Here is a 25,316-nt window from a genome sequence, read left to right as displayed (position 1 = left end):
GTTTCTATTCTATCTGTTCTAGTAATAGTGACCTGACAAGGTAAATTTTATGATATATATATTTAAAGTTTATGTAAATTGCAATACATTTTTAAATGGATGGGGGTGTGTGTGTGTGTGTGTGTGTGTGTGTGTGTGTGTGTGTGTGTGTGTGTGTGTGTGTGTGTGTGTGTGTGTGTGTGTGTGTGTGTGTGTGTGTGTGAAAATAGGTTGTCGTGAACGTGTGCATGCACTTGAGTATTGCAAGAGGGTGTGTTGAATGGGAGGGTGCGTAAGGCACGCTTTGGGGGGGGGGGGGGGGGGGGGTACTGGTGTGGGATGATGTGTATGCTAAAGCCTAGCACCTGTTTATTAAAGGAAACATCAAGCAAAAATAACTCCCCATGATATACTTACCAGGGGCTTCCTCCAGCCCCTTGAAGCTGACATGTCCCACGCCGCATCTCCGATCGCAGCTACCAGGCCGAACGGGAGGTCATCCTTACTGCGCCTGTGTTAAAGGGAACCAGAGAGGATGCAATATACATACCTGGGGCTTCCTCCAGCCCCATACGCACGGATCGCTCCCACGTCGCACTCCTCCGCTGCCTGCATCAGCCGCCACCGGGTCCCGTCATTGCCGCGAGTCGGCAAGTCGGCCGGCGGATGCGGCCAATTCTCCGCATCACAGGGTGCTCTCCCCATACAGATACGCATGTGGCTGTTAACTGCGCAGCCGCATGCGTACATGTATGGAGGGAGCCCCTGTGATGCGGACAATTGGCCGCGTCCGCCGGAAGTGACGGGTCCGGTACCGGCGGATCCAGGAAGCTGAGGATGGCGGCGTGGGAGCGATTCAGACTTATGGGGCTGGAAGAAGCCCCCGGTATGTATAAAATCTGTTTCTTTTTTCACCCCCCGTTCCTCTCTGGTTCCCTTTAAGCGCTGCTGTCAATTAAGTCCATGTTGTATGCAGCGTACTGCACAGGCACAGAACTACTGCACCTACGCAGTACACTGTGGACAACGTGGACTTGACTGACAGCGGAGCTCACGCAGGTGCAGTAGAGGAGGTTGGCCTTTGCACATGGCAGTGGCAGCTGCGTTTGGAGATGCGGCGTGGGGCATGTCGGCTTCAAGGGGCTGGAGGAAGCCCCTGGTAAGTATATCATGGGGAGTTAATTTTGCTTGATGTTTCCTTTAATAAACAGGCACTAGGCTTTAGCATACACATCATCCCACACCAGTCCCCCCCCCCTACCCCCAACCCCGCAAAGCGTGCCTTACGCACCCTCCCATTCAACACACCCTCTTGCAATACTCACATGCATGCACATGTTCGCGACAACCCACGTTCCGGCACATGTACATTCATATATACATAACTATATATAAATATATACATATTTATATATTTATGTGTATATATAGAACCATCTATTTAAAAATGTATTGCAATTTATATAAATTTAAAAAAATATATATAATTGACATAAAATTTACCTTGTCAGGTCACTATTACTAAAACAGAAACAAGCCTCTAAAAACCTTCTCCTTGCAGCTAAAAGCAGATGGCATGACGCACATGACTGTGTAACAATGAACTCTAGTTCTAAAACAAGATAAGGGGGGCACACTCAGGGGAGGACTGGGACCATTTGGCCTGGGGGGAAAACAAATCCTAGAGGCCTTTTCAGGTCATGGTAGCCCCATTTATGTACACACACACACACTTTCTCATATAGGATACACAAGACTATTCTTTACCTCAAAAAATAATATTATGTGATTAGGCCACAGAGCTGGACTGTGAGGCAATATCCCTTTGGAAAACACTACGCTTTCACAGATTGGCAGGGGGGGGGGGGGGGGGGGAGGGGGAGAGTGCTTGATATTAGTTACAGGGGGTGGGTAGGTTTTTGGTTTGGGTAGAAAATACAAAATGAAAGCACTAATAAGCATCACATTTTAGATTAATTTAGTTGCTTTTGAAGCATGCCCCCCCCCCCTCCCACAACCTCTTCTGCCAACTCCAGTTGTATCCAGGCGGTGACCCCCTCTCCTCCATTCTCTCTGTGTCTCCCTGCTCCTTCTCTGCTTGGAAGGATGATGTGGTGGCTGGCTGCGTGCAGCTAGGATCTTCCAGAGCTGGATTAACACCATACAGAGCAATGAATTTGGGCCTCACCACAGCCTCCCAGTTTATCGGTTAAAAGGGTGCTCAGACAAGTAAGAAGATTTCAGTCCAATGAGAAGTGGAAGCCCACAATTCATCATACTGCCGCAAAGGCAATCTGTCTTTTAACTCTAGGCGACATTACCAATACTGGAAAGCGATGTGGTCTCCTATACCAGAATTGAATAGACATTATACCACTAAATACAATATTTAAGTAGCCATTTGCCCTAAGAAAAAAAAATAGCCAGGTCATGTGTCTCCTTTATACAAAAATTAAGTAGCCATGTTCCTCCAGATACAACAGCTAGGTAGCCATGAGCCACCAGATAAAATATGAAAGTAGTCATGTGCCCCTGGATATCACTATTAGGTAACCAGATGTGCCTCCAGCCTCCCAGTTTGCAGTACAGGGTATCCTGTGGTTGCCCCAGATAGCAGTATTAGGAAGCCTTGAATGATCACCCTTACCAAATAATATTGGGTAGCTACTTCTGCCCCTGCCTAGATAAATTATCACAATCAATTGCAATTTTGCAAACCAATTTTCCAAACAGGTTTTTAAAACTACCGATATAGTGCGATTTTGCAGATTTCCTTCATGTGTAATCCCTCAGAAAATTCTGCATGCTGCAGTGGGATCAATGTCATAGGGTTTATAGTACATTGTACTAGAGCTTTGATGACCGCTGGCTAATTGCCAGTGATCAGCAACCTTCCCGTTAGAGTGAACTAGCTCTTACATTAATCTCACCCCTTCCTCTGCCTAACTCCCACCCCTCTCCTCTGCCTAACACTAACTCCCGCCCCTGTCATCTGCCTAATACTAACCCCCCCCCCCTTCTGTCTAAAGGTTTCCATTAACCCTCCTGGCGGTTTGTCAAAATCCGCCAGGGGGCAGCAAATACGTTTAAAAAAAAAAAAAATTTCATGTAGCGAGACGAGGTCTCGCTACATGATAGCCGCTGCTGAGCGGCATCCCCCCAGCCCCTCCGATCGCCGCCGGCGATCGGAGATCAGGAGATCCCGTTCAAAGAATGGCCATGGCGACGGGGCGGGATGACGTCACCGACGTCCTCGACGTCGTGACGTCAAAGGGGACTCCGATCCACCCCACGGCGCTGCCTGGCACTGATTGGCCAGGCAGCGCACGGGGTCTAGGGGGGGGGGGGGGGCGGCTGCGGCGACGCGTATAGCGGCGGATCGGCGGGTAGCGGCGGCGATCGGGCACTGCACGCAGCTAGCAAAGTGCTGGCTGCGTGCAGCAAAAAAAAAAAATTATGCAAATCGGCCCAGCGGGGCCTGAGCGGTGCCTCCCGGCGGCATAGCCCGTGCTCAGCACGGGCTTACCGCCAGGGAGGTTAATGGTACCGTGTTTTCATCAGATGCGATCTTTCGATGCAATTTTTACAATCAAAAGTAATTGAAAGGTAATTATCAATTGTTCTCATGAACAGGTTGATTAGGGCATTTTCTCTCTTCCAATTCGATCATAAAATCCAACATTCGGATCGACAACATTTTCTGGTCTAATGGACGATAGAATCGTTTTACAATTTGATCTTAAAAACATCCAAGATCGCATCTGATGAAAAAAATTGTACCATTAATGGCCACCTTTACACTAATCTTCCCTCTCCTTTTCCCATCACTAACCTACCATCTCCTCTGCCTAATAGTTGCCTATAACTATCCAATCTGGTGGAAAATTGATTGTTTCTGATTGCTGCTATGCTTGATCATGCACACTAGCAAACAAAAACGCACTGGCCAATCTGATCAGAATAGTGGGATTGATATATTTTTCTGATCAATCCCATTAATTTGATCAGCCTGCACTGTTTTGTTCATTAGTGTGCACGGTCGATCATTTCTAATCGATTATAGTGATTATATAATTATAAAACTCCCCGATACATAAAATTGCACAGCATATACAATCCCCATAAACTACCAACAGGTACAGGCAATGTATGGTGGACGACGTGTACATTAAAATGTGCAGTAAATGCACAACGTTAATAAAAGTGTGACTCTCCCTTTAGTTAAGTACACACATGCAAGAATTTTCTCCCTTTGGGGATTGGGAAACAATCCTTCGGGCGTCAATTTGGGCATTGATGCTGTAAAGACACATCCTGAGCCTTGAGGCTAGCGATGTGTTTTGTTGCTATGGAGGGGGGCAGAAGGACAGTGTTTGTGAACGATTGAGTGGCTCCAATCAGTTGCTGGGGGGATGGGGGGATAGCATTGTGATTGGTAATGCTCGGGCATCAGCAATATCCATCATTAGCCTCTGTACACACATGATAATGGTTACTGCATGTGTGTGCGTAGCTTTACTGTGTGTCAAGCACATAGGACCTAACAGAGAGTGAGTGAGTAAGTGAGCGTATGTTTGTATAGAGTGTGTATATGTAGTGTGTTTGTAGAGTGTGTGTACACCTTACAAGCTGCCAGACACATCCCTGCTGTTTCTGGAAACCTGGCTGGAGAGTTTTAGGGCTGGTTCACATTAGCGTTTTTTTCCGCAATGTAAGCGGAACGTATACTGTACAAACAGATGGATGTGAATGGATCCAATGTTAACCTATGGATCCATTCACATCTGTCCATTGGTGCAGATACGTTCCGTACATTCCGGCCCCCAAAATTGCAGCAGGCCCTAATTTTCCAGACCATTCTGCCCTGCGGAACGTAGTCGGAAAAAAAATGCAGCAGCATTGCGGGCAATGGGAAACGGAAAGTTTCTTCACACTAGTGAAGAAGCGGACCGTTCCACGGGGGATGGGGGCATGTGCCGATGGGAACCTGAGCGACGGGAGGGTGCAGTAGCCGGGCGGGTGGGCTAGGGATTCTTTACACATACCTAGTCTTGCGCAGCAGCCGGTGGTAGAAGCTTCCGTCTTCTTCCGGGTCATGTGACTACATGACGCGTCATGTGACTAGTCACATGACGCGCTGTGTAATTATAGTGGAAGGAGAGGAACCCTCTACCGCCGGCTGCTGCTCAAGATAAGGTATGTATTTGCTCAGTGAAAACGGATCCGATCAATCATTGATCAGATCCGTTTTCACAATGTGAATGGCCACTCCGCGGGCCATCCGGATCCGGTGATGTGGACCCCGGATCCACTCACCAGATCCGGTTTGGCCCAAAATGCAAATGTGAACCGACCCTTACTGACTTCTGCCAACCACTGTGTAGCAGATAGCAAATCGCCTCCAGCCCTCTTCTCACACATTGCTTTATCTTCAGCAGCCCTCTCACTATTCCATCTTTATCAGAGGGGGAGTGGGATTGAGACAGGCCTGGCCAGAATAAGCACATGCCACTGCAGGCCCTCAAGTCTTCAGGTCAGGCAGAGACTGCATGCTGAGCTTTGTGTTATCTCTGCTGCAGGGAGATCACTATCTGTGCTGTGATCTCCTTACCATTCCATGCAGACATTGTGATTGCTCAAGTCACTGTAGCCAATACAGCAGTCACACAAGAGGAATCTGCAAGCACGCAAGGCCTGTAGAGGGAGCCTGAAAGTCTGATCAATTGCAGCCAGCCAATAGCGAAAGAGCCCTGACTCATGAGTAGCAACAGCCACGATACTCTTTGCTGGGTCCTGTGTCTGTGAAACTACAATAAATAACTGCCGAGGAGCTCAGCCTGAGGTCGGCAGTTATTATAACAGCTTTAACTGCAACTCCTAATGGCAGTGGTTTACACAACAGAAAACTAGCTAGGCAGGAGTTCTGTTTGAGAAATGCAAGTAAAAAAAACCACCCCTATCAAATGGATTAGCTTCCCAGCCCGTCATCGGTCACTATTTACATTACATGTTGTATTGAGGAAACCATTCATTTTTTTGAAAAAGTTTTTACACTATTTTAGAAGGATGTTTAATAGTTTATGCATAAACCACTTTTCATTTTTTTCATCATTCGCGAAAGAACCCCTTTAAACAGAAGAAATTTGCCTTCTGGATTGGCCACATACTTTTTCCACCTGCACTGTGAATGTTTACATGGTGTGTTCAATAAAAACATGGGAACTTTAAATTATTTGTGTGGTATTAGTTTAAGCAGACTGTGATTGTCTATTGTTGTGACTTAGATGAAGATCAGATCACATTTTATGACCAATTTGTCCAGAAATCCATATAATTCCAAAGGGTCCACATACTTGTTATTGCTACTGTATATATATATATATATATATATATATATATATATATATATATATATATATATATAGGTACTTATCCGTTAGCCGGGCGCATCCTCTAGGTGGCGACAAAACTCCACCAGAGTTACATCTTTCCCTACTATCCATGTCGGCCTGGAGGGGGAATAGTAATTAGCGCCACCTGCCGGATGCGCCCGGCTAACGGATAAGTACCTATATATATATATATATATATATATATATATATATATATATATATATATATATATATATATATATATATACTTAAACTTTAACCTATTTTACCTGTAATTTTGTTCCTACTTCTAGGTTACTTTCAGAGTTCCTGGGTGAAATGATAAATGGCAGAGAGAAGTTGAACATCCTTTTTCCTCTTTGTGGAAAAGCTGTGGATATGAAATGGTACATAGACATCTGCTGATCATATGATAGTCATGGTTATATAAGAGTTACTGTAACAGCTCTTCATTCTTGTGTCAGGTTTCATAATAAACGATACATAATTCACAGGTGCACTCTGACATAGCAGAAATCACTGCATAGAAGAATGATGTGATTCGGACATATTCATGTTCTCTTGCCAGGGTTTAGCAGGCTGCCAGCAGGCATGGTCGGAATAGCCAATTTCCGATTCCGTGGTAATTCCGCATACCGCCACTACCGAAATTCCGCTACCGTTTCATTCCGAGGGAATTCCTGAGCCGTTCGGCGGAATTCCGAGATACACGGAATTCCGTCAGAAAATATTTTTTTTCTCTCCTCCTCCTCCATCCATCCTCTTATATCATCCAGTAGGGAATTGCAGATTTTCAAAACAGCTTATATACCATAGCTGGGATTTGAACCCAGGATGCAGTGTGTAGTAGGTATCTGTCTTAACCTCTAGACCATGAACCACACTACATGGTAAAGCTGTCCTAGCATAAACCATACTACCATTATGATCAATTCAATACAAAAAGTAGCATGATTAAGTACCAATCCTTAATCATGCTACTTTTTCTATTGAATTGATCATAATGGTAGTATGGTTTATGCTAGGACAGCTTTACCATGTAGTGTGGTTCATGGTCTAGAGGTTAAGACAGATACCTACTAGCTACTACACACTGCATACTGGGTTCAAATCCCAGCTATGGTATATAAGCATGCTTTTCAAAAAGTACCAATCCTTAATCATGCTACTTTTTCTATTGAATTGATCATAATGGTAGTATGGTTTATGCTAGGACAGCTTTACCATGTAGTGTGGTTCATGGTCTAGAGGTTAAGACAGATACCTACTACACACTGCATCCTTGGTTCAAATCCCAGCTATGGTATATAAGCTGTTTTGAAAATCTGCAATTCCCTACTGGATGATATAAGAGGATGGATGGATGGATGGATGGATGGATTGAGGAGAGAGATTGAGAGATTTTGATGTTATTGTGCAAAATTCCGTCGGAATTATAAAATTTCCGCGGAATTCCGTTCGAGATATATAGAAATTCCGTTCCGACTAATAAAATCGGAATTGTTAATTCCGAACGGAATCACGGAATTAATAATTCCGTGGAATTTTCCGACCATGCCTAGCTGCCAGGATGGGATCTGGCTACTGTCCATTTCACAGGCAGCTAGACTAGCTATCCATACGGGTTATTTTGTATATTTTTTTTTAGACGCTGTACAAATAGATTATTTTATTTAAACACTATTACAAAATAATAATGAACTCTAAATGCCACCTGAATTTTCATTCAACAGTTGTTAACAAATGTACATTCAACAGTAACTGCTATTCAATTCCATTTAGTAACTGTACAAAAGCAATATATTAATACATACACTTTATTATAGCACCTATACAATAGTAGATTTGACACATGATTTTGTTTTTTATTATACATTTTCACTAACCTCCTTTCTGGGGCCGGAGGCATTCCTGTGATAGTTACATACTGTAAATTCTATAATGTTTACAGTAGTATGCAAAAACTTTTAGAATGCATATTTGGTCCTCCCGTTTGATTGTAGGCCTTTGGCGGGTCCTCCATTCCCTAGTGTATTCTACATGATTGTGTGCTTCTTTCCTATGACCGCCTTGTACTTGTATTACTGGGCCTACCTAACCAGTCCACAATCACATGATCATGTATTTTGTACACAGTTTGTCTTGTATAGCTTTGTCCTATGTTGTATTACCATGTTACGTTTGTCATCCTTTGTATCATTGTATATATTTATTGTCCAGTGCTGCGTAATATGTTAGCGCTTTATGAATAAAATAATAATAATAATGCTAGCTGAATAAATATCCTGTTCTGATACAACATAGGTTGGCTGATATGGGACATAACATTGTTGGTGTTGATGTTTCTGAAATGGGAATAAAGGAATTTTTTGAAGAGCAAGATGTCCCCTATGTTGAAGAATCTATAGAAGGTTTACCAGATGCTAAACTGTTCAAGGTTTGCTGATATTCATTTGTTAATTAGATTTAAGCCCAAGTGTATGGTTTTATCATCTTGTGTTATTGTTTGCATTATTCTTGTAATGTATGTTGTGTTCAATTCATAATGAATGGGTGGTATTAAACATTGTAACAGCTTTTCTCCTTGTACACCATATCAGCATTGGTTTAAGGCCTACCTAAAGACAGAAAATAAAAAAGCAGGGCTAGAATTCACTAGTTTGCGCTTTTTTCCTAGCAGACTCAAAGCGGCAGAGCTGCAGCCACTAGGGTGCGCTATATAGGTAGTAGCAGTGTTAGGGAGTCTTGCCCAAGGTCTCCTTACTGAATAGGTGCAGGCTTACTGAACAGGAAGAGCCAAGGTTTCAAACCCTGGTCTCCTGTGTCAGCGGCAGAGCCCTTAACCTTTAATTAAAAAATGTACCCCATTCCTTGCAAAGCACACAAGAGGTTCATCTCCACCTCTAACACCCAGGACGACTTGGGGTAACAAACCTTACACTTATACGGTTTCGGCCTGATGAAGACATAGAAGAATAAATAAACCAACATTAATAGGGGGGACTTCCAAATATCCTGACTACAGAGGCACAATGTTTTATGCTTCTCACTCTTCCTCAGGCAACCTGTCCTTTTAAGTAACAGTTTAATTATATAATAAAAGCAACTCTTACAGAAATAGACACCAACATAAATAGAAACACGGCAAAAAGAAAATGACAAGTTTCAGCACATGTACATTTTTCAACAGGTTACAAAAGGTTTCTTTTAAAATAACATTGTTATAACACAAAATAACACGGTTTCTATCCTCAGGAGCTCCTCATGTATTGACCAACATCCTAGCCTGGGGGTCCCTTCAGTAATTTTAATGTTCTCTGGTTCAAGTGCAACCAAAGTGGGTCCCTAACTTTTCAGACCACTTATATTGTTTTTTTTTTTGTTCATTCAATCTGACTCAAATTTCAATGTGGTTTGGCCAAAATATTTCAGTCCACATGGGTCTAAATCAAGTACGTCACACGGAGAATTACATGTGAAGAAAGCTTTGATGGGATATTTAATACGACATAAATGATTTGTATTGTTATTTCCTCATTACCATATTTGTTAATGCACGCCTCTGTGAGAGGATTGCCTTTGTTAGGTAATGGAATTCTTCTCTCAGAAGGCAGAGTACCTGGAGAAGGATGAGAGGCCCAAAATATTGTGAATTGTCCTAATTCTGTTGTATTGCTAATATAGCGATACATTGGTTAGTTCCCATGAAACGGATCTCTGGTTATTGTTTTACTGTATTTAAATGGACCAGATGTGAGTGGATATTGTATGTACAAAAAGCTCCCCAATATTTGCATACATATTTGACCTGCAAACCGAATGGCTTTTAGAAAAGTCATATAAATGTTTACTAATGCTTTTTGTGTCCTCACTGGGAAGTTCCCTTACTTCTGGTCTCTAGAACCTCCATCCACCTCTATGCTTTAAAACATACTTGAATGATTCCATGAACAGGAAATGAGGGATAACAATGAAAATGTAATCAGGGATCAAATACTTCCACACAAAAAGTGGTATTTCTTGTTGCCTTTGTCCCTGTTGGAAACAGTTACTTATTGCCTGAGGAGGACATAAGGGAAACTCTCCAAGATATGATCAGCAACAAAAATAAAAACCTGATGGGTTATAGCTCTTCTTCATCCTATTCAAAACTTTAAAGTGTACCTAAAGTGACATGATGAGATAGATTTGTGTATGTATGTTAGGAACTGACTGGAATTCTCTTCAGTCCCTGTTGACCCTCCCACGATGGAAGAGACTTTACCCAGTAGTGGAGTCTAGGTGACCACGGGTCTTCACCCACACCCCCTTGAGGGGGATGCAGGACCACACTCCCAGGAGGGGAATGTGGAACTTCGCTGCCTAGTGCCCTACCAGGTCACTACTGGGATCGCCTCAGCAAGTGGTTGGGAGAACAGAGACACTAATTGTGGAGCAAGCGTAGTCCGACAAGATCCGGAAGTCCAGGCAAACAGAGATCAGCAGTAGTTGGGGTCACAAGCCAGGGGTCAGGGCAGGCGGCAGACAACGGTAATCCAGAAGACAAGCCAAAGGTCAGGGCAGGCGGCAGACAACGGTAATCCAGAAGACAAGCCAAAGATCAGGGCAGGCGGAGATCAGGAGTAGTCGGGGTCACAAGCCGGGGTCACAACAGGAGATCAAATCAGGATATCAATAGAACTGGAACAACGGTTCACTAACAGGCTAACCAAACTGATCAGAACGAGCAGCACTGCAGTTAGGGGCAGTGCTGCTTTTATACTGTGCATTGGCGCCGAAATTAGCGCTCTGCGCATGCGCAGAGCGCGCGCACCCGTTTGCGCATGCGTGCGCGCGCATAACTATGCGCGCGCAGACGCGCGCGCACAGTACTGTGCGCATGCGCACCGCGCGCAGCGCCAAACGCCGTGCAGGAAGAGGGACTACAAGGACCAGAGAGCCCCCGTGCGTGCGCACTAGAGGACGCCCCCGAGAGCTCCGAGGAGGACCCCGATGGTGAGTATGACAATGTACAGTGCCAAGCACACAAATAACTAGGCTGTGTTCCTTTTTTCTTTTTGTGCCTGAAAGAGACATTCATACTATTCAAGTATGCAAATGATTATCTGCAGTCGGACTATAGCATAATACTCACTGATAAGGTATTACAGCCGTAAACCCTTTCCTGGAAGATGACAACTTAGGACTGCAGGGTATATATATAAAAGATCAATAGATGATATATTTTAGCTCTCTGAGACATGGAAAGAACGTGTCATTGAGCAGAGACAAAACACTAAGGTCCCTTTTACATTTAATGTGTTGGTATGCGTTAGTACATGTTAGCATGCATTGGTATGTGTTTTTTCCATAGCAGTGCATTGTGAAAAAGATTTCAGTTAAAATGCATATAGTGGGAACTGTGCCATAGGAAAACATGGGCATTACTTAGAAAATCAGTTTTCTTTCAGTTATAACTGAGAGCAACTGATTAACTGTAAAAGGTAGACACCCCGTGCTGAAATGAGAACAGGGGGAGCGAGCTGGATAAAATTAGTCTTCTATATGTAGAGGATGTGTTGGGGGATGGAAGTCGGTGCTGCTCTGTGTGGTCCACTTGCAGTGGCAGAGAAATCTATAAAGGACATGGGCAGGGGCGTAGGAATAGGCCCTGCAGCCCCTGCGCCCGCGGGGGGAATGGGGAAGTGACGTCAGCCGCTAGAGGGAGAAGTCTCCGATGGAACGCACGGAAGCAGGTATGTATCTGCCCGCCGCTCGCTGCCCACCACAGCCCCACAGACACTTACGAGCTGGAGGGGAGCGCAGAGGGGAGAGCCCCGAGGTGAGGGAGAGGGGGGAACTACCCCTCTCCCCGCCGACTGTGGGCAAGGCTTTCCCCTCATGCTGCCACCCCTCCAGCACCCACAAAACGGCCGCGAGCGAGCCCCGGGGGGGGGGGGGGCCCGCTCAGAAAATCTGCAGGGGGGCCCGGTGGGGCCTAGTTACGCCCCTGGACATGGGGTAGGGGAAAAAACACAAAAAGAGCGCACTCAGAAAACTGATGATAAAAGGGAGACCAGCTGGTCGTAGACAGATGTCACCTGATGTGGTGGCTGATATGCCCTTATGGGTATTATCAGCTTGCAGGCTTTTGTCCCTCTCAGACCAGGGACCAGGTCAGAAGCAGGCTCTTTGTCCAAAGGGATCCTGTGGCTTGAAGCAGGATATCAGGAGCAGCTGTCTGGTTTGTAGCCGTTGGTGTCCCAGCACTGGCCACAACACCAGAGCTGCAGGCACCTGTGGGCTGTATGAGACTCAATCCCTTAGCAGGGAGAGTCTCCTTCCTGAAAAGTTAGCAATCTACACACTGCTCTGTTCAGACACACCACAGCAGTGGCTGGGTGGTGAGCAGTAGCACTGAAGTGGCTGAAAGAAAGCACAGGAGACCCGTGCTGGAAGTAACTGATTCTTTAATTAATGTAACAAATATAACTAGTTTCAGGAGGCCATTCCTCCTTTCTTCAGGCAAAACCTGAGATCTGTCTACAACCGGCTGGTCTCCCTTTTATCATCAGTTTTCTGAGTGCGCTCTTTTTGTGTTTTTTCCCCCACCCCATGTCCTTTATAGATAACTGTAAAAGGGGCCTACTTCTGAAAGGGATCACTGTAAGAAGAAAATGGAGAGCCTCTGAGAGGAACTGACGGTAAGGTTAGTATGTAATATTAATTTGCAGCTATGTCATGTGTTTATTTTAAACAATTTTTCTCGCTTCAGGTACCCTTTAAAGAGAATCTGTATTGTTAAAATCGCTCAAAAGTAAACATACCAGTGCGTTAGGGGACATCTCCTATTACCCTCTGTCACAATTTCGCCGCTCCTCGCCGCATTAAAAGTGGTTAAAAACAGTTTTAAAAAGTTTGTTTGTAAACAAACAAAATGGCCACCAAAACAGGAAGTAGGTTGATGTACAGTATGTCCACACATAGAAAAATACATTCATACACAAGCAGGCTGTATACAGCATTCCTTTTGAATCTCACGAGATCATTTGTGTGTTTCTTTCCCCCATGCACTGAAGTTTCAGGCTGCTCTTTTCTTCATGCAAACAGCTTTGCCCTTGTTTGTAATTCCTCAGTATGTGAAAGCCCAGCCAGCTCAGAGGACGATTTATCCAGCTTGTAAAAGATAAGAGAGAAGAGAGAAGCTGCTCTAATCTAAATAACACACAGGCAGTGTGCAGAGAGGGGCCTGGAAGGGTGAGTTCATAGCAGAACCACAACACTGAAGAACTTGGCAGCCTTCCAGACACAGGCCGACAAGTCTGACAGGGAAAAGATACATTGATTTATTACAGAGACAGTGATAGTATAGAGTGCTGCAGTTAGCCAGAACACATTAGAATAGCTTTTGGAACTTGTAGGATGATAAAAAACAGGATGCAATTTTTGTTACGGAGTCTCTTTAAGTTTTCAAACATAACCTAAAACTGTGAGATATCTAAAAAAAAAGACAATTTTAGGAGCAGGAGTATAAATGCAATTGTTTATATCAGTTTATTTTCTTGAAGGTGAACCTGAAGTAAAAAGCGGACAATAAATAGAACATTTCTTCAGAAAATGGGACTTACTTTGACAAATTTTAAAGCTCAGAGAAGCTCTTTTGCATAGATAGCAACTCAATTTTTTTAACTCTTTCTGTACTGGGAAACAGAAAGGGATTCACAACATTTCTTAGTAGGGCTAGTATTCCATCATGTCACATGTCACTTCAGGCTCACTGTAAGGTTCACTTTAACTATGTTTATGATGGCCAGCTTTTTTTTTTTTTTTTTTTGCATTCATCTCTCATATATACTGTAAAGTTGTTGAAGTAATATTTAAATGTGAGCAAAAAGCATTTATGGAAATCACGGTGCAGTTCTAATCATTATATAAAGTGGCCACATGAGAGACGAGTCTTATTTAAAAGGTTGTGCAGAATTAATTTTAGGCTTTTCAAGTAGATAGGTCTTGTCTAAAGTAATTTTATGTTGCAAAAATGTAGAGATCTATGACAGATCCATAGTTGCCTTCATTCAGTAGATATTGACTCTGATGTGGACTCTGTGGTAAACCTTGTGTAGCACCACAGGTACCTAGCTAACTTATGGAGATACAAAAACGTTTGTATTCCTTTTGTAGTCCTACTATAAAGGACATTACTGGTTAAAGATCCATATGTTGATTTAATGTTCCTGTATTTGCAGAGCACTTCTGGAAATATTTCACTGTACTGCTGCAGCATCTATGATATATCTACGTAAGTATGAATGTAATTTGTTAATTTACTTATATGGCCAGTAAGTGTGGCTGATATGTCTAATGGTGCCCATACACAGTACAATTAAAACGTTCAATTTTCCTGTTTATTGGACCAAAACGATTAAATAGATTAAAAATCGAAAATAATCAATGTTTTCGATCAAGAAAAAACAAACGATTATTCAGTGTTTTTGATAAAAATCAAATGATTGTGAAATTGTATAATGTATGGTAGGTTGTATAAGAAAATACTATAAATAATGGTGCCCATACATGGTACAATTTTTTTTTCATCCAATCTTACCATTTCTATGTAGTATAAGGGTAAATTAAGTGAATATACTCAAAGGATAATTTAGGCCCTTATATTACATAGAAATTTTAGGATTGGATGAAAAAAATTGTACCATGTATGGGCACTTAGATAAACCAACTTTTTCTTCATGTTTGATAGTTTTTCTCAGAAAAATTGAATGTTCATGTATTGTACCTCAAAAAGAATTTTAGAAATTATTCAACTAAATGAAATAATTAGTCAACTTTTTATGATCGAAAGAAAATGCAGAAATTGTACAGTATATGGGCACCATGATCATTTATGCAATATAACATGTCTCTCCAATATGTATAGATAACGTTGTTACTCTATGCATTATTGACATGAAATGTATACTTTCTTCACTTCCACATCTGGAAACTCTCTCCTTCTACTTCTTCCATGTTGAGATCATTATCAACACTTCAGCACACACTGAATACAAAGTACAGGTTAGCTATGAGTCATCTTTACTGCAAATAATGGGAGTGGCAGATCATTATATAAAAAGTGGCTAAAGTCACCATTGTATGATACATTCTTAAAGTAACACTGAAGCGAAAAAAAAAAACTTATGATATAATTAATTGTATGTGCAGTACTAAGTACAAGAACATTAGCAACAAAGAAAAGCTTTATTTCATAGCCTTGCTTCATTCTATCATATTTGCAATTTTCAAACCACACTTTATTTACTTATGAAACAGAGCAGGGCTAGTGACCCTTTAAACTTACCTGGAGTAAAAATCTGAAGCTGCCTTTCACTGTTTCTTTGAAGTATAAGAGCCTCAGAAAACAGCACTGTAGATGATTAAACTGGTCAGAAAGGTCAGAGAAGCTCTTTTGCATAGATAACAAGTGAAGTTTCTTAACTCTTCCTATACTGGAAAACAATGTGAGACTGGTTTCTGTGCTACTAATATTCTATTTCTTGGTTGTACTAAACATACAATTCATTATGTCAAGTTTATTTTCACTTCAGATTCCCTTTAATGCTGGGAATACACGGTACGTTTTTGAGCCATTTAGATGGCTTGATTTCCGACATGTCCGATCTCCCGCCCGATTGATTCCGAGCTCAATTTTGCATAGGGAACAATGGGAAAAGATAAGGAAAACTAATGGAAGATAAGAGAATCGGGCGCAAAATCGAGCGCGGAAAACGATCAGGCGCAAAATCGAGCGAAAAAGAGAACATTTGTTTTATGTTTATCTCTTCTCTAGTAAATCTTTCAGGCCAATGCCATCACTTCAATTTCTTATTGCAGAGTACTGTACCAACAGACATACAGAAAGAAAATCCTTTATATACTATACTTAATATTTATAGTACACCATTCAGCTTCATGACGATCAAATTAGTGCTGTGATACTCCAGTGCTAATGATTGTGCACCATGCATAATATATAAAAAACATTATATTTACCTATTCTCTTGTTTACTACAAAAAAAGATTATTTCAGGTGTGATACTTTTATGAAGGAAATGCGATATGTGCAGGTTCTGCTGTCAGCTCATGGCATACATGTACTTAGATTTGGTTACGATATTAGTAGAGGAGAAGGTCAGCACCAGATGCAATAGCCAGCAGACTGCTATTTATTCTTCCCAACCTGGATGTGCTTTTGCAGGAAGTTCGTCAGTAAAAAAGTGGATCAGAAGCGCAGCACCAACTCCATGCAGTTAGGGTTTATTGAATTAAAGCAATGGGCGTACAAGCATTGGGGGTACAGACATCGGCCTTACTTAGATTTGGTGATAGGAGGTTCCTCCTACAGTATGTATTGTTTCCTTTACCCACTGCCATTTTTGTCACGGTTCTTGACATTCGGTGCAGTGCAAACGTCTCAGGCACTTGTAAAAATTTGCTGCAACAAATAATGCCAAGAGTCTGCAAGTGGAATAGCAAAATTACTGCTGAAAAGTACCAGAGATTCTTATCCATCAAGCAATACCGCCAAGAAGATATGATCAGGGCCGACGCTTCCATAGGGGCAAAGGGGACAATTGCCCCAGGGCCTGTAGTAGTCCCCAAGTTGTGTGTCCCCCCCCCCCCCCCCCTCCAGCTTTGGTGACCCCATACATGCCTGCAGGGAACAAGAAAGAGAGGTGTCGTGGGGTAAAGTCCAGTGTGTAGAGCATGGTGCTGTTTCCTGTGTCTTGCCTGGATTAGGTAAAACCCAAATGTGTGTGCACTCTGGATTTGTTAGAGAAAGGAGAAGGGGGATAATAGAGTCCCCAACAATGCTTTTGGGGACATATGATGGACACCTAATGACTTTGTGTGACTGGGATTCCATGATATGCAGTCATGATATGCAGTGTAAATGCAACAGTATGAAACTTTAATGAAAAACGTGTGATAAAAAAAACAATTAAAAACGAGAGCAAGCAGCAAAGCTTAACCTCTTGAGGACTGCAGGGCTAAACCCCTCAAGTGACCAGGCCATTGTTAGTAAAATTGGCCACTGCAGCTTTAAGGCCAAGCTGCAGGGCCGCACATTACAGCACACACGTGATCCCCCCCACCCTTTTCTCCCCACCAACAGAGCTCTGTTGGTGGGGTCTGATCGCTCCCCCATGTTTTTTTTTTTTTATAAATATTTATGTCCGTTTTTTTTTTTACGTTCGCTCTCTTGTCCCCCAGGGGGAAAGCTGTGTGACACGGCTATCCCCAGTACATCGCTGCTGCCGATCGCATCGCTGTACATAAAAATAGACGGCGATCACGCCGTCTAACAGTCTCCCGAGCGGCAATAGCTGCTCGGAGACTGAAGGCGGGGAGGAGCTCCGCCCCCCAAGGAGGAGATGCACGCGCAGCCTGCGCGCGATCTCCTGCATTAGCTGGCCCCAGGACTTTACGCCAATTGGCATTAGGCGGTCCTGGGGCTGCCGCCGCGGCCACGCCCATCGGCGTGATGCGGGCGAAAAGAGGTTAATAATTTGCATAGCTGGCTAGCCATGATAAATAACACGCCACCCACACATACAATGCACATACAACCGAGTTGGAGATCACAGTTAATGGTGGTACTATTTGTATTAATAGGTCCCATATACCAAAAGCTGCAATTACTAGAAATCTGTGCATCGTTAATTAGTAATAGACAGGAGCAGTTCATAGCAGAAGCCGCGTGTAGCAAGAAAAGTATCACTTTGCTATCCAACAAGCCTTATAAAGCTCCTTGAATACTCCTTCACAGACAAATAGCTGGTGATTCAAATGAACTGTCCTTTCAAGACTATAAGCATGCACTTTGGTTAATATAGGCAGATGTAATGTGCAGATAGAGGCATACCTATGAAATAGCCGTCGGGAGACTTGGGCGCAGGATACAGCCGCTATATGGCTTATCCTGCTCTTTCAGAAGTCCCGGCGGCGTTAATTACTATTCCCCCTCCAGGTCAATGTGGATGGTGCGGAATGATGTAATTCGGCTTTCAGCTATTGCTGGCGGCCGAATTACTGTGTTTTTCTGGCGGCGCTGAAGTTACTCACTGTGCGCTGCTATAGCCGTAATTCCTATTACGGTCGATGGTGGCGCCCGCTGCGCCCTAATCTCCTGCGCTGTTATTACAGCGCTCGCAGATACAGAGCTGAAGCAGTTAATTGTATTGGCAGAAAGTTGTAATAGTCTCACCAGTCCTTAGGGTCACATTAAGCAGGTCTCCATGGGTTGCTATGCTTGCTCCCAACATAGAATCTGGTCGGTAGCAGTAAATCTGCCATGCGTAGATAGTCACTCAATTTAAATACCTTGGAATACACATTACCAGGGATCTCACTACTTATCAATCTCTGAGGCCTGGAACCCACTGAAATCCGCAAACGCAAAACGCAACCGCTAGCGTTTTGCATGAGCGGTTTGCAAGCGGATTCATGCGAGTTTTCGGTCGCGTTTTGCAACAGTGTATTTTTTTCCTCAGCGGTTGTGTAGCGTTTTGCGTTTTTATCCTGATTGGTCCTGTGAATTATTTTTAATTTTGTTACAGTGTGCTGAACCGCAAAACGCTAGCAAAACCGCTCAGTTTAGGTTTTGCTGAGCGTTTCTGCTAGCGTTTCAATACTTTACATTGAAGCGCTAAAGCTCCCAAAATGCTGCAGGTCTTGCGTTTGCGTTTCTGGGAAACGCAAACGCTCCTGTGGAAGTTGCCCCATCCATTAACATCAGCTGAGCGTTTTGGCAAAACGCTAGCGTATCGCAGCGCTGCCAAAATGCTCAAAAAAACGCTCTTGTGGGTTCCAGCCCTAAATATTGATCCAATTATTCGTCAGTTAGAAAACAAATGCACAATCTGGAACAGACTTCCGCTGTCCTTGATAGGGAGAATTAATTTAATAAAAATGATCTTTTTACCTAAATTCACTTATGCCTTTCGACAAGCTCCCGTGTGGCTGACATTATCGCTTTTCCAAAGAATAGATAAAATTATTTTGAGCTTTATATGGGCAGGCAAGCAGCCACGACTAGCCATTGATATTCTGCAATTACCCAAAAATAGAGGTGGCCTTGCCTTACCCCACTTCCAAAAATATTATTGGGCGTCTGTCCTTGTAACTATTAGATGGTGGTTCTCACAAGATGAAACGAACCCGGCGGTGACTCTGGAGGCAGCGGTGTTGGGTTCATATGAACAACTCACCAACTTACCATATAGGGGCATTAAACTAAATTCCAGTGTAACCCTGGCTATGAAGACGACCTGGAAGGCATGGAGGGCGGCTAGAGCCCCCTTAATAAAACCAGACAACATCTCCCCATTTACACCATTATGGGGTAACCCACAACTACCCCATTTTTCTACAATCCCCGATCCAGTCATATGGGCAAAATACGGAATAAAGAATTTAGCGCACATACAGCACGATACCACCTGCTGCACATTTAATGAGCTTAAGTCCCAGTTTAATCTTCCTAATAAGCACTTCTTCCGGTACCTGCAGCTTCGCCATGCCCACAAGTCCCAATTTGGTTCGCAACCCCCTATGCTTAAACCAGACGATCTTGAACAATTACTTTTAACTAAAGACCTCACCAAACCTATGTCCGCTATTTACAACGAACTTTTAAACTTAAATAATGCTAGGCTTGACAAGTGCTTCCGAAAATGGGTTAATGATATACCTTCGTTAGACAGAGACGATTGGGACATTATACTGGATGACTCTCCCACATCAGTCATTTCAGCTACTGATCAACTAATCCAAACTAAATTTTTACATAGAGTTTATCTAACCCCTGAAAGATTACATAGAATCAATAGCAGTAACTCGAATAGATGTTGGAGATGTAATATAGAGTTGGGCAACTTCACCCACATTTTTTGGACCTGTCCACGAATTATTCCTTTCTGGAAAGGTGTGCACTCAATAATAAACACTTTATTACAGATCTCATTACCCTTTGACCCGGGTTTACTGCTACTTGGAAGATTTGATGAGGACACTATTCCTAAATACCAACAAACACTAATTAAAATTCTTTATTTTCAAGCAAGAAAAGAAATCCTAAAATACTGGAAGAAACAGTCGATACCAACCATAGGCACCTGGGCCAAAGCCATTAACTTGATCCTCCCGCTGTATAAAACCACTTATCTCAGTAGACGCTGTCCTAAGAAATATAACAGAGTATGGGGAGTATGGGAGACTAGAATTCTAGATTCCATGAGTGAAAATTTCATTCCAATTATAGACTAAAATAATGGGCGTGGCCCTCTGTGGGGGCGGGGGGGGGAGCGGGCGGTGGTTGGACGGAAACCTCTCTTCTTCTTTACCAAGTACTATCTGTCTATGGACTTGCTCTTTCTTCACTCCTATTCTAGCATCACAGCGGGATTGAGTCTTCTTAATGCTGAGGAATTTATGAGCAAGACGTATGTAGCAACTTGTTACCTATATTTTAATAATACTATATTCACTGCAATTTGATGTATCATATGTGACCATATTGCCATAAGTTCTTGTACAAATGATGAATATACAATCCAATGTATGCTAACTATGTTTACCTGATGTTGTATCAAAAACTAATACATTTTAACTGTTAAAAAAAAAAAATCTGACATGCGTTACTCACAGAGTCAATGTAGCGCATGGCCTGCAGCTGGCTGGTGTCCCAGCTCGGCATATCACTAGGCCTCCGCATCGCTCATTTTCCTTGGCAGCGTATAATGCAGACAAACGTGGGTGCTGGGGGCATGCTGGCCAGACGCCAATAAGCTCCGCCCATGGGTGGGTCCTGGCATGGAGGTTGAGGGAAAGGGGGGCATTGCTAGGGGGGCCACCAATTACTTTTGCCCCAGGGCACCATTGCAGCTAGAGCCGGTCCTGGATATAATTGGTCCCCGTTTAATTCAGCAGCAGACCTAACTAAACACACAGTCAAAATCATAAGGATCTATCCTTGCACAAAACATCTTGAAACATATGGGCCTCAATTCACTAAGCTTTATCAAACGTTTGATAATTTACCTCATGGGTAAAATCTAATTTTGAATTCACTAAGGTGTTATATGTTTATCGAATGTTTTATCGATAAAACGTTCAATAAATCTATAACACCTTAGTGAATTCAAAATTAGATTTTACCCATGAGGTAAATTATCAAACGTTTGATAAAGTGTTTGATAAAGCTCTGTGAATTGAAGCCAGTGTGTGGCGCTGCTCATTTTCATATTAGCATTTGGTTGTGACACTGCCAGAATGCCAGGGCTGAACATTTCTAGCTACTAGAGAGAATAATTTTGTTACCAGTGTTAAGCTCTAAGCCAGCACTGAGGATTTCTGATTGCTGGCAATAATATTGCTGAGGGTTTAACCACTTGAGGACCTAGGGCTTTCTACCCCTTAAGGACCGGCCACTTTTTTTCCATTCAGACCACTGCAGCTTTCACGGTTTATTGCTCGCTCATACAACCTACCACCTAAATGAATTTTGGCTCCTTTTCTTGTCACTAATAAAGCTTTCTTTTAGTGCTATTTGATTGCTCCTGCGATTTTTACTTTTTATTATATTCAGCAAAAAAGACATGAATTTTGGCAAAAAAATGATTTTTTTAACTTTCTGTGCTGACAGTTTTCAAATAAAGTAAAATTTCTGTATACATGCAGCGCGAAAAATGTGGACAAACATGTTTTTGATAAAAAAAAACCCATTCAGTGTATATTTATTGGTTTGGGTAAAAGTTATAGCGTTTACAAACTATGGTGCAAAAAGTGAATTTTCCCATTTTCAAGCATCTCTGACTTTTCTGACCCTCTGTCATGTTTCATGAGGGGCTAGAATTCCAGGATAGTATAAATACCCCCCAAATGACCCCATTTTGGAAAGAAGACATCCCAAAGTATTCACTGAGAGGCATAGTGAGTTCATAGAAGATATTATTTTTTGTCACAAGTAAGCGGAAAATGACACTTTGTGAAAAAAAAAAAAAAAAAAAAGTTTCCATTTCTTCTAACTTGCGACAAAAAAAAATGAAATCTGCCACGGACTCACCATGCTCCTCTCTGAATACCTTGAAGTGTCTACTTTCCAAAATGGGGTCATTTGTGGGGTGTGTTTACTGTCCTGACATTTTGGGGGGTGCTAAATTGTAAGCACCCCTGTAAAGCCTGAAGGTGCTCATTGGACTTTGGACCCCTTAGCGCAGTTAGGGTGCAAAAAAGTGCCACACATGTGGTATTGCCGTACTCAGGAGAAGTAGTATAATGTGTTTTGGGGTGTATTTTTACACATACCCATGCTGGGTGGGAGAAATATCTCTGTAAATGACAATTTGTTAATTTTTTTTACACACAATTGTCCATTTACAGAGATCTTTCTCCCACTCAGCATGGGTATGTGTAAAAATACACCACAAAACACATTATACTACTTCTCCTGAGTACGGCGATACCACATGTGTGGCACTTTTTTGCACCCTAACTGCGCTAAAGGGCCCAAAGTCCAATGAGCACCTTCAGGCTTTACAGGTCATTTTGAGAAATTTCGTTTCAAGACTACTCCTCACGGTTTAGGGCCCCTAAAATGCCAGGGCAGTATAGGAACCCCACAAATGACCCCATTTTAGAAAGAAGACACCCCAAGGTATTCCGTTAGGAGTATAGTGAGTTCATAGAAGATTTTATTTTTTTGTCAAAAGTTAGCGGAAATTGATTTTAATTGTGTTTTTTCACAAAGTGTCATTTTCCGCTAACTTTTGACAAAAAATAAAATCTTCTATGAACTCACCATACTCCTAACGGAATACCTTGGGGTGTCTTCTTTCTAAAATGGGGTCATTTGTGGGGTTCCTATACTGCCCTGGCATTTTAGGGGCCCTAAACCGTGAGGAGTAGTCTTGAAACGAAATTTCTCAAAATGACCTGTGAAATTCTAAAGGTACTCATTGGACTTTGGGCCCTTTAGCGCAGTTAGGGTGCAAAAAAGTGCCACACATGTGGTATCGCCGTACTCGGGAGAAGTAGTACAATGTGTTTTGGGGTGTATTTTTACACATACCCATGCTGGGTGGGAGAAATACCTCTGTAAATGGACAATTGTGTGTAAAAAAATCAAAAGATTGTCATTTACAGAGGTATTTCTCCCACCCAGCATGGGTATGTGTAAAAATACACCCCAAAACACATTATACTACTTCTCCCGAGTACGGCGATACCACATGTGTGGCACTTTTTTGCACCCTAACTGCACTAAGGGGCCCAAAGTCCAATGAGTACCTTTAGGATTTCACAGGTCATTTTTGTTTCAAGACTACTCCTCACGGTTTAGGGCCCCTAAAATGCCAGGGCAGTATAGGAACCCCACTAATGACCCCATTTTAGAAAGAAGACACCCCAAGGTATTCCGTTAGGAGTATGGTGAGTTCATAGAAGTTTTTATTTTTTTGTCACAAGTTAGCGGAAATTGATTTTAATAGTTTTTTTTCACAAAGTGTCATTTTCCGCTAACTTGTGACGAAAAATAAAATCTTCTATGAACTCACCATACTCCGTACGGAATACCTTTGGGTGTCTTCTTTCTAGAATGGGGTCATTTGTGGGGTTCCTATACTGCCCTGGCATTTTAGGGGCCCTAAACCGTGAGGAGTAGTCTTGAAACCAAATGTCGCAAAATGACCTGTGAAATCCTAAAGGTACTCATTGGACTTTGGGCCCCTTAGCGTACTTAGGGTGTAAAAAAGTGTCACACATGTGGTACCGCCGTACTCAGGAGAAGTAGTATAATGCGTTTTGGGGTGTATTTTTACACATACCCATGCTAAGTGGGAGAAATATCTCTGTAAATGACAATTGTTTGATTTTTTTACACACAATTGTCCATTTACATAGAAATTTCTCCCATCCAGCATGGGTATGTGTAAAAATACACCCCAAAACACATTATACTACTTTTCCTGAGTACAGCGGTACCACATGTGTGACAATTTTTTGCAGCCTAGGTGCGCTAAGGGGCCCAACGTCCTATTCACAGGTCATTTTGAAGCATTTGTTTTCTAGACTACTCCTCGCGGTTTAGGGCCCCTAAAATGCCAGGGCAGTATAGGAACCCCACAAGTGACCCCATTTTAGAAAGAAGACACCCCAAGGTATTCCGTTAGGTGTATGGCGAGTTCATAGAAGATTTTATTTTTTGTCACAAGTTAGTGAAAAATGACACTTTGTGAAAAAAAACCAATAAAAATTAATTTCCGCTAACTTTTGACAAAAAATAAAATCTTCTATGAACTCGTCATACACCTAACAGAATACCTTGGGGTGTCTTTTTTTCTAAAATGGGGTCACTTGTGGGGTTCCTATACCGCCCTGGCATTTTACAGGCCCAAAACCGTGAGTAGTCTGGAAACCAAATGTCTCAAAATGACTGTTCAGGGGTATAAGCATCTGCAAATTTTGATGACAGGTGGTCTATGAGGGGGCGAATTTTGTGGAACCGGTCATAAGCAGGGTGGCCTTTTAGATGACAGGTTGTATTGGGCCTGATCTGATGGATAGGAGTGCTAGGGGGGTGACAGGAGGTGATTGATGGGTGTCTCAGGGGGTGGTTAGAGGGGAAAATAGATGCAATCAATGCACTGGGGAGGTGATCGGAAGGGGGTCTGAGGGGGATCTGAGGGATTGGCCGAGTGATCAGGAGCCCACACGGGGCAAATTGGGGCCTGATCTGATGGGTAGGTGTGCTAGGGGGTGACAGGAGGTGATTGATGGGTGTCTCAAGGTGTGATTAGAGGGGGGAATAGATGCAAGCAATGCACTGGCGAGGTGATCAGGGCTGGGGTCTGAGGGCATTCTGAGGGTGTGGGCGGGTGATTGAGTGCCCTAGGGGCAGATAGGGGTCTAATCTG

At 42.8% G+C, this 25,316-nt stretch overlaps 1 protein-coding gene across 1 annotated transcript in view; it reads left to right on the top strand.

The window, feature by feature from the left end:
* The window catches only part of LOC137518735 (thiopurine S-methyltransferase-like), a 49,877-nt gene that overhangs the window by 237 nt on the left and 24,324 nt on the right, over positions 1–25,316 (top strand). The window contains exons 2-4 of the mRNA XM_068236959.1: positions 6,666–6,758; positions 8,677–8,809; positions 14,598–14,650. Coding sequence (XP_068093060.1) covers positions 6,691–6,758; positions 8,677–8,809; positions 14,598–14,650 — 254 coding nt within the window. The 5' untranslated portion in view covers positions 6,666–6,690. The remainder of the gene's footprint in view (positions 1–6,665; positions 6,759–8,676; positions 8,810–14,597; positions 14,651–25,316) is intronic.

The sequence above is a fragment of the Hyperolius riggenbachi genome, chromosome 5 (assembly GCF_040937935.1).
Source record: "Hyperolius riggenbachi isolate aHypRig1 chromosome 5, aHypRig1.pri, whole genome shotgun sequence".
Classification (NCBI taxonomy): Eukaryota; Metazoa; Chordata; class Amphibia; order Anura; family Hyperoliidae; genus Hyperolius; species Hyperolius riggenbachi.
Note: the sequence above shows the minus strand (reverse complement) of the source record. Positions and strands in the feature narration are given on the sequence as shown.